The sequence below is a fragment of the Crocodylus porosus genome, unplaced genomic scaffold (assembly GCF_001723895.1).
Source record: "Crocodylus porosus isolate Cpor-Errol unplaced genomic scaffold, CroPor_comp1, whole genome shotgun sequence".
In the NCBI taxonomy this organism is placed as follows: domain Eukaryota; kingdom Metazoa; phylum Chordata; order Crocodylia; family Crocodylidae; genus Crocodylus; species Crocodylus porosus.
In genome coordinates this window covers 47,994,679-48,011,669 of record NW_017728931.1, presented here as the reverse complement: position 1 = coordinate 48,011,669, position 16,991 = coordinate 47,994,679, and the positions used below count along the sequence as shown (strand labels likewise).

General features: G+C 47.4%; 1 protein-coding gene across 1 annotated transcript in view; it reads left to right on the top strand.

Annotated features, from left to right (window-relative positions):
* PRDM4 (PR/SET domain 4) overlaps positions 1-16,991 on the top strand; it is a 38,961-nt gene that overhangs the window by 9,552 nt on the left and 12,418 nt on the right. Inside the window, exons 4-7 of the mRNA XM_019544799.1 lie at positions 6,009-6,803; positions 9,739-9,888; positions 12,057-12,175; positions 16,524-16,609. Of these exons, the coding sequence (XP_019400344.1) occupies positions 6,009-6,803; positions 9,739-9,888; positions 12,057-12,175; positions 16,524-16,609 (1,150 nt within the window). The remainder of the gene's footprint in view (positions 1-6,008; positions 6,804-9,738; positions 9,889-12,056; positions 12,176-16,523; positions 16,610-16,991) is intronic.

Here is a 16,991-nt window from a genome sequence, read left to right as displayed (position 1 = left end):
GGGTTAGAGAGCTTTTGGAGGGGCTGGACGTGCTTAAATCAGCAGGTCCAGATGCTCTCCACCCCAGGGTGCTGAGGGAGCTAGCAGGGGTTATTGCAGGGCCTTTGGCATGGCTTTATGAGTGCTTGTGGTGCTTGGGCCAGGTGCCAGATGATTGGAAGATAGCCAACGTGGTCCCCATCTTTAAAAGGGGGGAGGGGAGGACCTGGGCAACTATAGGCCCGTCAGTCTTACCTCAACCCTAGGGAAACTCTTTGAGAAGATCATCATGGAGCACATCTGCAATGGGCCGGCTTCAGGGATGATGCTCAAGGGCAACCAGCATGGTTTCGTTAGGGGCAGGTCATGTCAGACCAACCTGATTGTCTTTTATGATCAGGTCACAAAAGCATTGGATGCAGGTGTTGCAGTGGATATAGTCTTTCTGGGCTTCAGCAAGGCCTTTGACACTGTCTCCCACCGCATCCTCATTAAAAAACTAAGTGACTGTGGCACTGATGCCTACACGGTCAGATGGATTGCAGATTGGCTGAAGGGTCGTACTCAGAGGATGGTGGTGGATGGGTCATATTTGACCTGGGGAGAAGTGGGCAGTGGAGTCCTCCAGGGCTTGGTCCTGGGGCCTGTGCTGTTCAATTTCTTTATCAGTGATTTGGAGGACGGGGTGAAAAGCAACCTGTTTAAATTCGCTGATGATACCGAAATTTGGGGTGACGTGAGCATGCTAGTAGGCAGGGAAAGACTGCAGCAAGACCTGGATAGGTTACAGAGGCGGGCTAACAAAAACAGGATGTGTTTCAGTACTGACAAGTGCAGGGTGCTGCACTTGGGCAATAGTAACCAGCAGCACACTTATAAGATGGGAAACTCCCTTGAGAGCACGGAGGCAGAAAGGGATCTTGGAGTCGTTATTGACTCCAAGATGAACGTGGGCCGACAATGCGAGGTCACAGTTGGCAGGGCTAACTGGACCTTGTCGTGCATCCACAGGTGCATCTCAAGTAGGAGCAAAGAGGTGATCCTCCCCCTCTACGCAACACTGGTCAGGCTGCAGCTGGAGTACTATGTCCAGTTCTGGGCGCCACACTCCAGAAGGGATGTGGGCAACACTGAGAGGGTCCAGAGGAGGGCCACCCGCATGATCCAGAAATAACAGGGCAGACCCTACAATGAGAGACTGTGGGACCTGAACCTGTTCAGCCTTCATAAGAGAAGGCTGAGGGGGGGACCTGGTGACTGTCTATAAACTCACTATGAGGGACCAGAAGGGTTTGAGAGAGACCTTGTTTCCCCCAGCACCCCCTGGCATAACAAGGAATAACAGCCACAAGTTGTTGGGGAGTAGGTTTAGATTAGACGGCCGTAAGAAGTACTTCACTGTCAGGGCGGCTAGGAGCTGGAACCAACTTCCAAAGGAAGTGGTACTGGCTCCTACCCTGGGGGTCTTTAAGAAGAGGCTTGATGCCTACCTGGCGGGAGTCATCTGAGCCCAGTTTTGTCCTGCTCATGCTGGGGGGTCTGACTTGAAGATCTACAAAGTCCCTTCCAACCCTACTTCTGTGATTCTGTGAAGCTGCAGAAATTGCTCTTTTTTTTTTTTCGTTTGCTCCCTTCCCCCTGTGCACATTAACTATACTTCCTGTGGCTCATGAAGCCCAACTAAGCCCTTGGATCCCAGGAAGGAACTGTTCAATACTAGCTGAGCAGCTATTGGATGACTAGAGTGCACCTTTGGACATTTCTGGGCACAGTGAAGGGCACTCTAAGTAAACTTAGATGCTACTAAACTCTGCCTATCCTGGATGGTCATTTTAACTTATGCCATTTCACAGGTCTGGGCAGCAAAGACCCAGAAGCTTGCAAGGTAGTATCAGGCACCCAAGGCTGGGTCCCACAACACAACAACCATGACGGCATTCTTGGGAGGGGGATGCCCTGAAAAACTACTTCCAGAGGTGTGGGGCTTCAAGATGTTTTAAGCCAATCAAAGCTTGGAACAATTTGTATACTGGCTTATTAAAAAGTTCTTCTGATTGACAAATGCTTCAAACATTAAAATGTGTGCTTTAAACCAAAACCAAATGGAGTGAGCTACAGATGGGTTGAATTGGGGGCGATGTATTAGCCAGAGTAAGGAAAGGGAGAAAAGCAGGCACACTGAGAGAGACCTTGTCCTGCTAGGCTGTGCTCAGTGTTTCCCATAGTGGGAGGGGCTCTTTGGGAGTTGGATGGTGAGGCAGCATCTTTCTGTGTTGTACAGAAGGATTGAAGGGTCTTGAGTTCCACACCATCATGCTGGCTCTGGACAAGAACTACCCAAGATACTATGAGAAGAAAGGAGCTGTTCTTGCTCTCCTGTCCCCAAATCCTCCACAAAGGACAGCAGTCTTGAGCTAGTGCTCAGGTGAGGATAAAAGGTTCAGGTCCTGGCAGTAGCAAAGGCTGGTGGGTGGTAGCAGAGTAGGTGAGGTGGGGTTGGGAGTGTACTCATGGAGGAAGGTATGGGGCCTGTTCCTGGTGTGGCTGTGAGGGCAAAGGGAAGGTTTGGCCATGGAAAGGGGAAGGAGAACATGGGATGAAGGTGCATCTCTGCGTGGGTGTTCTATGAAACTAGGATGGTCAGGTGTTGGTGCTATTCTTTTAAGTGCTGAACTGGGTTAGGTGTGCAGATTTTTGGGGCTAGGATGCATAGATTTTTGGATTGGGACCTGACCCTAGTGTGACCCTGTTTGGGGGCTGGGCAGAATAAGTTGCTGTGGTGCAGCACTAGTGGGGACTGGGCAGCATAGCTCTGGCCCCATGAATGATAGGGTTGCCCCAGGACCTTGCTGCTTGGTAGATCCAACAAAGATAGTGTCACTGAAAAGAGGGTACCTTTCTGTAGTGAGTGTTGAACTGACTTCATACCTCCAAAGGAAGCTTCAGGACCTGCCCACTAATGGCTGGGCAGCAGTAAAGCATTGATATGTACCTGGCACAGCAAGTTCCTCAGCATCTGTACAGAATGCCAGCTACATGCTGAAGTTGCTAACAGAGAAAGATGCTCCATGGCCCAGTCTCAGCTTGCAGAAGACCCTGTGCACCACTTATGTGAGGTCTCCGTGCTAACCCTGTGAAATTCCACCACTGACTACAATCAGATGAACCCATGGGCCTCGCTACCTCCTGCCCAAGCCTGGACTCCCCGATGCTATATGCCATCCACTGTCAGGGAAGCTCCAGGAGCCTTCCTTCTATTGCCAGGACACCATCATGCTGGAGCTGCAGCCCATAAACTAACCATGACATTTAAGCTAGTAGCAGTAAGGGAGAGATGGCCAAGCAGGCTGACTGCCAGATTCTAATTTGTGCTGTAAGAAATGCAGATCTCTCTCTTCCTACTTGTTACCACTGCCCTTCCACTGCTCCGTGCTCTGCTGGTCAAGCAATAGAGTCAGGAGCAGGGAATAGGACTGGGTTTTTATATGACCACTCTGTGTCGGCCGGTTTGCTAGCTCAGTAAGAGCTAGGGGCTTCTTACTGTCCTCCTGGTTTAGTGATTCGTGTGTAGGTGTAGGAGTGGAGGAGAAGGAGGAACAGGTCTGTCTCCACAGGTGGCCTAGAGCAGTGAAAGTAGGAGGGGGGTGGTGGTTCTTCAATTTTATTGTATTTTACTGTATCCTTTGTGTTAGTTGCCAACTAGGCATTCCCTAAGTTGGGTAGAGAGGGGCTGCAGAGGATGATGGTAGGTAGGTGGATTTGACCTCTCCCATAAGAGAAATGTCACCCAATGTAGCATGATGGCAGGGACAGTGGGGTGGTACCTATGGGGGGGGGGTTCACTTTTCAGAGTCCTTGTTGGAGTAGCTGTTGATTGTAGAAGGGGAATGGGAAGGGAGGAGAGAGCTGTACTTCACGCGCCCCTGGGGAATGGGCCATGCAAACCCCTGTAAAGATGAGAGAGGCTAAGTTGTCCTGACATGAATTAAGTGACAGTGGTGAGTAAATTCCCAAACTATGCTTTAGTGGCCCGGCTCAGCTTTCCACAGAGTTCTCCATTGTTGCCTCCCAAAAATGCAAAATTAGCACCCATCTGGCCCAAATGAATGGTGTGTGAAAGGGCCCAATGGGAGAGCTGCAGCCAACTTAGGAATTGGCATGAGCACACAGCCATACCTGTGCATCAGTGGGGATCGCTTGTGCTCCTCTCCCCTCATGGCATAGGACGTAGCTGCATCCCCAAGGTGCCTGCATGACCATCTGTTGGTCTCTTTTTGCCCCTCTCCTCTTGAGTTAACACAGCAACCCACCTCTGAATGGCTTTGAATTCTCCACCTCTAATCCATCACCATGGGCCTGCAGGTTGGCATGTGTGGGTGCATCCTGGCCCTTGGGTGACAGTGGATGTGTGGTAGGAATCATAGGATGAATAGTCCAAAAGATATCTGGAAGATCATTAGGTCTGGTTCCCTGCCATAGGCAGGAGGTTAATAAGCTCAGACTAGCTCAATGAGGTGTTTATGCAGCCTCCTCTTGAACACCTCCAAGGATGGAGACTGCATCACCTCTGCTGGGAGTGTGTTCCCAGTTCTAGTTACCTTTACAGAGAAGAAGTTCTTCCTTATGTAAGGGGGATGAGAGGACAGGTTGTCTAATGATGCTGTCACAGTGTTGGTGTATTGCTACTCACCAACTGGTCCCATGCTCAGGTGTGCAAACATTCCCTCCAGGTGGCTCCGAGAAGATGAATGCTTGAGGTCAGTGGGGATGGCCAGGGGGAGAGGGCGGGTGCTCCAGGATCTCTGTCAGTGGCCTCCAAGCTGTTATGTCCTGATGGCTGGTGTCTCTTGTTTGGCAGTCCCAAACTGAAAGATAAGTGGTTCCTCCTGGAGATGTTCCTGAGCCAAGTCAGGAATGGAAGTTCCGTGCAATCCTGCTAAGCCACATCACCATTATCAGAAGGCTCTGAGTTCACCTCAGAATTGGTGATGAAGTGGGTCTTAGTGGAGTTACCCTTGGCTAGCATACACGAGAGGTCTTTCTGATACCTACTGGGCACCTGACATACAGCAAGCATCTCGGGCTGTCCTGTCTGGTGCGTCGAATATCTTCCCCTTGGTGTCACACTGATGTCGGTAGTGGTTACAACCATGAGGTGCTACGTTGGCTGCTATCCATTTGTATACAGCCTGGTTACAATGAATCGTATTTAGGGAGCACTGGGAGGGGTCTCCTTAATCCAACTGGCAGGAACGTCTGTGACTTCTCCCCACCTCCAGTGCTCAAGCCATTTAGCAGATGTGACAGAGGAGGCATGTGTAGATGTTCTTGGCACAGGTTGTTGGTGTGGCACCAAGTGGGCTCTTGAGACTGCTCCACTCAAAAAGCTGAGTTGCTGGACAGGTGGTCAGCAAATGGTAGGAATGGCCTACTTTTGAGGCTAGTTGTAAATATATATGGTTACACACTTCTTTGACCCTGATGCAGTCAAGTTCAGAGAGAGTCACAGAGGCATTGCCTTGGAGTAGTGAGGGGGTATGGAGCAGAGTTTCTGTAAGTTGCCAGCATACTGACCAAATCTCTGTCTCACTCTGCTGGAGGATGCAAATGAAGCACTTCAAAGTTGTTCCTATTTACCCAGGGTCATTGTTGAGGTGGATTGAGCTGAATTGAAGCACTTCAGCAGCAGGTGATGCCTGTCTCCTCACTTCTGGAGTACTTTAAAGGCATTTGGAGTGCTGCAAATGTTACATCTGTCTGTCCTTGGCTTGGTGGATGGGAAGTAGCAAAGATGATTTACCACAATCTTACAGATTTAAACTGCACTTGCAGAACTGGCTAAAATGTGTATTTTTAATTGAAAATAAATGTCATGGGCATGTGAAACCAGTAATTAGATTTAATGCACACTGACGTTAAAATAGCATGCTGAAATGCATTGTAACCATAACTTAGTATTTGATAACTAGTACTGTAAACTTTCTCTTTTTTTTTTCCCCTCCCTCCCCCTTTTTCTTCCCTTCCACCAGGTATCTTATCTTACTTAGCTGACAGACCTCCACCTCAGTACATCCACCCCAACACTATAAATGTTGATAGCAATCCAGCATTATCTGTCTCCAATAATCCTTCAGCCCTAGATCCCTACCAGTCCACTGGAACTGTGGGGCTTGAACCTGGGATTGTCTCCATGGACTCCCGCACAGTGAACACACATGGTGTTCAAAGCCTACATCCTAGTGACAGCCACGAGGTAGCATTGGATACTACAATAACCATGGAGAGCGTTTCAAGGGTAACCAGCCCAATCTCTACTGATGGCATGACTGAGGAGCTGACAATGGATGATGTAGCTGGGGATCATTCTCAAATCCCAAATGGCTCCAGGAATCATGAAGCATTAACTGTAGACACAGTGGGTAACAACCTGGCTTCAGATGCAGTAGGACATAGTGGTGTCATACCAATGCATGGTAGCACTTTGGAACTTCCTGTTGTCATGGAGCCTGACCACATTGCCGGACGGGTAAGCGCAATATCAGACAGCACACTAAGTGACTCTATTCATACCGTGGCCATGAGCACCAACTCTGTGAGCGTGGCACTCTCTACCTCACACAACCTAGCTTCCCTGGACTCTGTCTCCTTGCATGAAGTGGGCCTCAGTCTCGAACCTGTGGCAGTGTCTTCCATAAACCAGGAAGTAGCCATGGGACCAAGCCATGTGGATGTGTCTTCAGACAATCTCGCCTTTGTACCATCATCGCTGCAAATGGAAGACTCCAATTCAAACAAAGAGAATATGGCTACCTTGTTTACCATATGTGAGTGTGTTGGTGTGGTCACTTCTGCTCTGGGGTAACATGTATAGATCAACTACAGAAAGGTGTGATATGGAGACTGTCTTGCAGCCAGCTGTATAGATTTCTGGTTGGGACAATCTGTTAAAGCCATAGGATTAAATCCACAAAAGTTGGGGTGTCTAAACTGAGGATTAAACTTCCAGTACCTAGGCATGATGGGACAACAGTTTAACATCATTCACTACCTAACTTCCTGTGCTGCCTGGAGATTGGGTGCTTAATTACTTACAAACTTTCAGGCTTTTGTGGATTTCTTATTTTAAAGAGAACTGTATTGGGTGAACTTCTTTACCAAAAAATAAGATGTAATTATACCTTGTGTGTGTGTGTATACATATTATAAAGTAGATTGGTTTTGTAAAGGTCTTATTAAACCATATGAAAAATACAAATATGGCACTTAACAGAAAACACTGAAAAGAGGAAGGAAAGGAATTGAGAATTCTTCCATTTGAATATACAAATCATGGCCAAACACCAGTGGGTTTTTTTAATTGTCCTTCCCTACAGTAAAAGTATTAACTTCAATCTGATGGGTTTCATACATGAGGAAAATTTTTAATTTTCTTATGAAAATCGGTTGATATCCTTATTGAGAAATGCATGCTGCCCTCTGTTGCCAAGCACACAGACATCTTTTAAAAAATAAATGGCTTGACCAATTTTGTGATGTCTCTTCTGAACTTCTGCGGTGAGTTGGTTACTCTTCCATCCCTGCCAGGATTTGGTCCATCTGATTATTCCTATTCTACACTTTTTCCCCAATTTTTATAGTCTTTATGGTCCATGACATAATATTGTTGTGCTCCTAGGATCTTTGTCCTTGTACAAAAAAACTTTCCCAAGCAAAACGTACACATTTTCACTTCCAAATAAAATAAATTGTGGCCAGATAGGTAAAAGCCAGGAGGAAACAACAATTCAGTTAGAGCTTGATTCCCCTTTCCACTTTACCCACCCAACCACCTACATGCATTGGCTGTGAGAGCTATGGGAGAGCAGCACCTCCAGGCAGAAGTACAGATGTTCAGATGCAGAGTGGGCAGTAGCATGTCTCACCTGTTCTGTTTCAAGATGCGATTGTTCAATTACAAAAAAACATAAACACTGTGATTCTAAAGCAGACGCTCCTTTTTTTTTGTTTTGTTTTAATCTTCATTCCTGTCAGTTCTATTTAAGTTGTTGTAGGGTCCCTATTACTACTTCTGCTTTAGACCTGAGTGTCATTCTTGCACAGTAGTCTGTTTTAAGACTAACTTATCTGCTCAGCAACCAATGTGTTTAGAATTGTGTAGTAAATAATACGGTAATTCAGATGGGTCCAGATTTTCATATCAGTACTGCCATTGGGAGCAATTTCCTAACCCCACTGACTTCTCTAGAACCATGACACTGTACACTAGTTGAGGATCTACCCCACTGAATTGTGCCTTCCGCTACAGTTAAGCCCAAAGAAATAAATGCGGCTATTTGTGGGGGCACTGCTTACGATTTGGCCCACAGCCCAGTGATGTAACTGGGCACTTGTGTGCCCTGGGCAGGAGCCACATTTGGGGCAGTGCCAGAAAAGCAACCACTGTTCTTTTTGCCTTCCCACCTCAAAGGTCAGCACTTAGGGCTGGTGCTCCCCCTTACACTACTGCCACAGCCTGTTCACTTTAAGATCTCTCTAGATCTGCCACTAGATTACCTTCTTTTTCTTCAAGACTTCAGCTTCACAGGTGGAGAGATAAGGGATTAAAGAGCCTCGCTGAATGAGGATTGTCAGCTTTGCTTATAATGAAATAGAGGTGGCAGCTTTAGTTCTGATAATCGAGTACAGTATAAAATAATCTGATCTAGGGCTTCTCTCTAATTTATTCCCATCCAGTTCCAATGCTGCCATTCAATGAGTTAATTTTCAGTAGAATTCCATAGCGTTTTGATGGAGTAATACATATCAGAATTTACTTTGAGTGCTTTTGGACACACATTGTCATTCGTACAGTTTAAAGTTTTTCTAATGATTCCTTCAATGGGAGTTTCAAGTTTTTCTGTTTGAGTGAAATTATTTGTGCTCCAAGACCTTAAAAGAGAAGTAAATAGCAAGGGGAGAATGAGATGGGAGAGTCATGGAGACCTGGTCTCCCTTGACCAAAAAATAAAATTCTATGCATATGAGCAATTTCTATGTAAATTCAGCCAATCTAATAAGAAACAAGTTTAAGAGGTGGGGTTTTTTAATAACCGGCAGCAAAGCCAACTCTATTTGTAATCTGAAATGAAATCCATATACAGCTGCTGTCAGAACTCTGTCCACTTAATGCTAATGAGGGATACAAAAGAATAGTCTGTCAGTCCCTTTCCTATTGCTGTATTGTCACTGTAAAATATATTTAGAAAAACTTGTTAAGTTAGTTGAATAGACAGAGGCATCTCAGGACCAGACCTGGGCTGGCTGTGATGGGGCCATTCTTATATAATTCTCCCTTCTTGAATGTAACATCATATTAATCTTACTTAGTTTAAAACCCGGTTAAGTTGATGAGATAACTAGTTAGAAGCTACCTCTGGGGTCATATTGGGATAGGAGCTTCTCCCTTTCCACCTTGTTACAGAATTCCTAGGTGATGTTCTGTAAAGTGCTTACTTTTAATTGCCTTCATTCATCATCTGTAATCATCACCTATCATGCTAGTTTCTTCCTTCCGCATTGTTTTGTCTTATCTAATTAAATTGTAGGATCTTTGGCAGGAAAAGTATCTTAAAATATATTTGTAGAGGGCAGAGTGCAAAGGAACCCTGGTTTCACCTGAGACTTCCTAGTGGTACTGTGATATCTAGGTGATATCTGGAGATTTCTAGGTGGTACATGATATCTCACTGGTCTGTGCTGTCCTTTTCCCCCCACCAACAGGGTGCACACTGTGTGACAAGGCGTACCCATCAGACTGCCCAGATCATGGTCCTGTTACCTTTGTTCCTGACACCCCAATAGAGAGCCGAGCAAGGCTTTCCCTCCCAAAACAGCTCGTTCTACGGCAATCTATCATGGGAGCTGAAGTTGGTAAGCATCCTGTTACTGTGCATCTCTACAAAACCATAAAAAAACAACCAGACTTCTGTGACCTTAGCACAGCCAAGATATTATGGAGAAAGATTTTGCACATTAAGGTAGCTCCAAAAATGTTTCTCCAGAAGTCACCAGGATAGCTTAAATTAAGCATCTTATTTTGTGGTCATCTTTTAGGTTTTGTTTAAACTGGATGTAAAGGTGGGGTACTAGAACATGCTTGGCAGTAATGCATGTGTTATGTAGGTAAGACTGTGTGTGTGTTATCATGTGTTAAGATGTTGAGTTGAAGCATGATAGGAGTGAGGAAAGTGGCATGGTCTTTAGTCATGTTTATATGGCTTCTTTCCTGAACCTGAGGTCTCTGCTGGAAGAAAAAAAAAAAGCCCCTCCACTCACTCCTACTTGGCTCCATTCGGGACAGCATAGGTGACAGGAAGCGTAGGTGACTTGTGAGAGGCTAAGAGAAGACTTGAGGGCCTTTCCACTGGCATTATGAGGCTGCCCTGAACTCTTTCCTTTCCTAGTTGTTGGCTTATAGTGTACTTACCCACAAGCAGCTTATTTTGTCAGAGGTGGATCTGGGATTGGAAGGAGTTGTGTGAATATGCCCTTAACTCTTCTTGCTTTGCATACATTACACTGTCCTTTCCAGCTATGTTTACTAGTCTGTTCCAACAATATATTTTCAAAGCCTAGTCTAGACAGATCTTAGAATAGGAGGCATGTTTATCTTGGGAGTTGTAAGTATTCAGTTATAAATAAGGCATATATTAATCCTTTCCAGGCAAAACATATTCTACTTTCAATGCTGAAAGTTTTACGCAGCCATAGTAACTGAAATATACATAAAAATAACTTAAGTCTCCTCGTTTGAGGTAGTATTTTTCTGTTTTGAGGGGGGTTATCAGTGTTTGGAAGAGCAAAGAACAAGTATTTCTGAAAGACGTTGGCATTAGATGACTCCTTAAATAAAACCAAATCCATAGGCAGTGTAAATCTCCAGAGGTATGCCAAAGTCAGGAAAGCCACGCTGATTTACATCAGATGATAATATGACATTTTATCTCTTGACATGGGCAATGTTGCTAGTCATCACCCTGCTTAAACTCTTCTTCTGCGGACAGAACCATATTCAAGTCTCCATTTAATCAAATTCAGATACAGCAGTTAAGTAACTTTCCCAGCATCTGGCTGTTGGAACTTGATAAGCCTATAGTGAGTAACAGTTAAGTTACGTAAGACATTCATTGAAGACTGTTGTAGGATGTTGGGAAGCAATCGAAAGATATAGAGGAAGCGAAGTAAGTCTACCATTTGCTAGCTAGGTTTGCAGGTTTGGTTATCGTCTGGAAGCAGAACTGTTCGAGACCTATTTTTCCCACCTGTTTTGCATCTAGGTTGTGACCATTCCATTTAAAATGGACTTCATTACTATAAACCTTGCCTTTGTTATCTGGAGAGTGCAATACATTAAAACAAGGGGCTTAAATTATATGGAAACTTCAGTTAGAAGACAATGCGATTGCTAGTTTGCTTAGAGATGCATCCTGTCAGGAGCAGATTACTCCTGTTCTCTCTGAGCTGCACTAATTTTCACTTTATTCTTGAAAGCTATTCAGTGTATCGGTTTGGACTTATAAATGTAAGTGTTTAATAATAAATAATATGCATGCACGAATTCCTCTGCCCATGACAGAAATACAGCTGCCTCTGGGGAGAAATACAGAAGCTGCTTAACAATGCCCAGCAACAATTCTGGAAATTCCTGGGGATTAGGTAGGCAAAATGTAGTTACTGAAATTAGAATGATTAGAATTCTGCTTCTGCAGAAAGCGTTTTGGAAATTTTAATGGATAGAAGTAGGCAGGACCTTAGTCCTACAGCTTACCTGAAAGTAAGTGACTTGCATTTGAAAGCCAAAACAAGTACTATAATTGCAACAAAATAGTTGTTGCAGTTAGGCTTCTGCTAGTGTCCTGTGATGATGGCCATTCTTGTTCCTGCAGTAATTGTATTTGATTTGTGGAAGAGAGGCTTTTGTAGTCTGATGCTCAGATGTAACCCTTGGAGCATTATTTGTCTAACACCACACCTTTCTGCTGTACTTTTATTGGTTGTTTGCATAACTGTTCATACAGATTTTGATTTTTTGTTGACAGGTGTGTGGACTCGAGAAACCATTCCCGTGAGGACTTGCTTTGGACCACTGATTGGGCAGCAAAGTCATTCTATGGAAGTAGCAGATTGGACAGATAAGGCAACCAATCATATATGGAAGGTTAGTATATGTTTTCCCAAGTCCTGTGCTATTGTCAAAGTTGGTAGTGTGGTAGTTTTATCCAGTACATGGATTCAATCTTCTTCCTCCTCCACCCAAAAATGAGGACTATATTGACTATTTTTTTAAAATCTGCTATACAGTAGGTCCTATGCCAGGCCACAAATGCCAGCTGATACTATGTGAGGTATATACTACCAGTTGGACCTGACATGTAACAGAACATGCTTCAGTCAGCAGCTAGGCTAGATAATGTATGGCCTTGTGGCTTCCAGCATTCTTGTGGTTTTGAACACTGCATTGTCATTTGAACTCCCATGGAAGTAGTGGTTTGTTTGTTTATACCACAGTTGGTCAGAGTCCCTATAGAAGTGATAAACAGGGATCCTGGTTTTCTCTGTTTAAAAATCCCATATTCTCTGATAAAAAACCCTCCGAATTTCTCTGATTAAAACCCCACAAATCTGCATTTTTCTGTGATCAAAATGAAGTGCCACTATATATGTAGGTATCAGTTGAACACAGTGTGTTATTGATCTATTTACATATTTAAAGCAATTTGGAAGCCTGCCAGTGCCTTAGATGGCAGCCATCCATCCTTCTGGATCATGGTGTATGCATGAGAGGTCACCCTGAACTTTAACACACATATCTAGGCAGGGGTATGGAGGAGTGGAGGTTGCCCAGACCTTTCATCCCCCCCTTTAGGCCACTGAGGCAGAATCCAAAGGCTAGACCAAGTCCAGACATTTGGTGCCTCAAGGCTGTAGTTGTATAAGCATGTGGGTATCAAACCCAGGTTTCCTGTGTGGTAGACAATGATTTTACCACTGAACCACAGGGGGCTTCATAGTGTCTCAGTTATTATAATAAAATAAATTCTAAATACATATATATTTTGGTGTTTGATTTTGGGTTTTTTATCATGAAAAATCACAGCTCCCATGCACCTTCGCTTACCAGGGCACAAGTCCAGCTGCAGCTGTCCTCCCCCCTGCTTTGTGGTGCTGAACAGCCGTGATATGCCGGTGCCCTACCCACGCCCTCACTTCTGATCTGCAGCCCCCTGCCCACCCAGCCCTGCTGGTGCCCATGTCTCCCAGCCTGCAACTCACTGTACCTACTGGTGCCCTTCACTCCCATCTTACAGCCCCTAACTTCTGACCTGCAGCTCCCTGCCCTGCCAGAGGGGAGGTGGGGGGCCTAGCTGCCAGGGCTGTGGAACCCAGCAGCTGCTGTAGGTGGAGTATGGAGTCCAGTTCCCCCACTTTCCCCCCCGTAGGTGGCATGGCAGGAGTGGAGCTGAGCAGAGCCTGTGGGGGGCAGGGGAAGATGTGGGCTACAGGACTCTTGGGACTCCTTGCCTTACTGCCCTCCCCATGGGAGCCTCTGTGGCCCAGCGGTCAGGACCTGGCATGGGAGGGTGGAGTGGGGTGGGGAGGCTCAGTGCCACGACTGCTGCCCTGCATCAGCTGCGTTGCCATGGTGAGGTGCCCACTGCCCACCCAGCAGCAGCAGGGGGTGGGAGGCACAACTCTACACTGCCACCCCCGCTGCTTCTGGCATGGTAGGGAAACCTCACCATGGTGGCATGGCTGGCTCAGGGCTCCCAGTAGTGGTAAGAGCGGCGACAACACCAAGCCTCCCCACCCCATTGCCCTCCTGTGCCTGGTCCCCTCTGCTGGGCCATGAAGAATCCCTGGGAGGAGGCAGCAGAGCATGGAGCCTCAAGCCCCACAATGAGCATCCCACATCCTGCTGCATCCCATACACAAATCTGGGGGGCATGTGTCCCTCCCCCCTTCTCCTGTGACACGTTGCCTCTGGTGCCTGACCCCTCCCCAGGCATGTGTGCAGTGGTGGGGAGCCAGACCCCAAGATGAGCCGCCTGTGTCTCTGTGCTGCTCCCCAAGTTGGGCCCTGCGGCCATGTATTCCAGCCCTAGGCAGTTGGGCAGCACTCCCAGCCACCAACCCAGCTCCACTCTGTCACTGTGGCTGCCTCAGTCTATCCCCCACACTTCGTCTCTGCTCCCCCCAACCCCCACACATCACCTATACCCCCCTCCCTGCTACCCATAGCCTTACCTGCAAGAATCTGATGGAGCTGCTGTCCACTGCTGCCTGGCTGTATTGTTGGTCACGTGTGTGCATGCATGGGCGACTGGTGCCTTCTGAGTCAGGTGGGGCACATGTCCCTCCAGTGGCCAGTCAGCAACTGTGGGGGGCCCCACAGCCAATCATGCTGACCTGGAAGGGCAAGTAGGGCACCCGGAAGTCACAGTGGTGCTCCCAGAAATGCCAGCGGTGCTTCTGGTGTCCCCACTCCCCAGCTGGTGCTCGCAGGGGGGACACCGGCACTCCTGCTTGCTCCTACCGCCCATCGCCTAAGCAGGCGATGCACCAGCCCTCTCGGGGTGCACGTGCACCCCCATGCACCTCCTACGCATCGCCACGGGTGCACATACACATGGCACCCCCTGCATCCTGTTTCCCCAAGCAGTCTCTTGCAGGCTGGAACTCTACAAGCCTGCAGAGGGAAACCCACAGTTTCCTGCCTTTTTCTCCTTTAAAGGAGAAAAACCATGTTTTTTGGCCACAAATGGAAAAAACTGGATCCTTGGTGATAAGGTAATTACTGCCATCATGCAAGGGGCACCAGAACCACTCCTCATACCAGGAATTTTTTCGAGGGCAGGAATAGCCAAGCAGGCACAACCCCTATCCTAGTAATAGATCTGGGAGGCAGGTGGGGCAGGCAGAATGGCAGGGAGTCTTTGCCATGACGGGCCCAGCCCTGCATCCAGTAGCTTACATGAATGGGGAGGGGAAGTGAACAGGGCACCAGGTGTGAGCAGTCCCAACCACAGAAATGTTGCAGCTGACGTGTAGCAAGTCTGGCTTGTAGCACAAGCCCATGTTGCTTGATGAAAACGAATTGTGTTCGTTCGTGTCTGTCACTGAGGTTTCCTCACTTGGAGTTACCATTTTTCAAAAAGTATTTAAATATAAACTAGTTAATATCTGAGCTGAATGGTGCAGATCAGTGTTTCTCAATCTGTGGGTTGTGACCCGAAAGTGGGTTGCAAGAATATTTGAAAGGGTCTTGAGCAAGTCCCAGAAAAATGCAGGAAGGCATAGGTTTCCCTTGCAGGCTAGCAGCCTTCCAGCCTGCAAGTTGCTGCCTGGGATGTTTGGAGGCAACAGGCATACATGTGTCGGCGCGTGCATATACACGTGGCCAGGCAGGGTGGTGGGAGCAGCTCCAGCAGCTAGATGCAGGTAAGTCTATGGGGAATGGAGGTTGGAGGTCCAGGACTTGGGGACTGTCTGTGTGCAGGAGAGCTGTGTGGGTCAGGGGTGTGTGGAGGAGATGGGTTTGTGAAGGGAGAGCAGGTGCCTTCCAGTGCTGGGGGCAGACAGCCAGGTGCTGAGGCTGCAGCAGGGCAGTGGGGGGTAGGTGGGGGAAGGTGCCTGCCCCTCCAGCAGAGAAAGGGGGTGGGGCAAGGAGCCCTTTGGGGGCAGCAGGAAGCTTTGTGACCAGGCCAGCAGCACTGGGGCCAGTGCCTGTGTGCATAGGGGTGGGGCATCCAGGAGACAGTACTCTGGGGGCAGGAGAGTCTATGACCAAGCTACCTGGTGCAGCATGGCAGCTTCAGCCCAGGGCAGGGGGGTGTGCCACAGGCCACCCCTCCTCCTCCCTCTAGCCAATGCTGGGGCCGGACATGCTCTGCTGCTGCCCACATGAGCCAAAGCTGCTGCAGCCACCACTCTGGCCTGAGCGATGAGGGCAGCTGGGGGCCCTCTCTGGCAAGGCTCAGGAGGTGAGGGGGGGAAAGGGGGTTGGGAGTTAGGGGTACCGGCATGGCCCAGGGACTGTGGGTTGGGAGTGACGGACACAGGCAGGGCCAGGGGATGTGGGGCAGGACTGGCCATTGATCTTTATAAATGGGTCCTGGTACAAAAAAGGCTGAGAACCACTGGTGTAGATGTTTGGAAAGAGATACGCTTGGACTGTAAGAACAGCAGCTGAAAGTATTTCTGTCAGAAGCTGAAAGGTGATGCGTGAGTGGGAAAGCGATTCAAATAAAAGCTTTCAGAAGAGGGACTGGGGTGTCAGTTGTGTTGGTCCTTAGGTTGTAATAGGGGGTCAGAATTTTTGTGCTAAGCAGAGTTAAGGGAAGTGGTCAAAGAAGTCACATAATAGGTGTGTGGAAGGAGATCTCTTGCTAGGAAAGCTCCCTGTTCAGTTTAGGTAAGCATTTCCTCTCTTAAAGAAAGCACTGGTCTTTGACCAAAATCACTTGCATTGTTTATCTCGATGCCACATGTTTTTTCTTTTCTGTCAGATGTACCACAATGGCGTCCTGGAGTTCTGTGTCATTACAACTGATGAAAATGAATGTAACTGGATGATGTTTGTACGTAAAGCCAGGTAAGAGCCATCTTTACCCCAGCTGAGTTGAATTGAAACCTGTGGTACTGTCCATGTGACTCTGATGTCTTTCTGCCTGTAGACTGAGGGGAAATTGTAAGGAGTGAATGTGTAGGCCACTGCAGGGGCTGCCCTACTGACTTCTTGAAGAATGGCACTGCGTGAACATTTGAGAAATTTCTAGGCAGCTGGACCTGTAACTGGGAAAAAGAAAGGCCAAGGCAATGGGGTTGGGAAGAGATTTGAAGGGAGAGCTGGTACAAGCTAAATGGCAATGGACCACTCCAAAACATTTACTTGAATCTAGTGGGGCAAGCAAAGTATGGCCCAAGGGCTGGATCCAGCCTGCCAGGCAATTTCATCCGGCCCATGGGCAGCCACC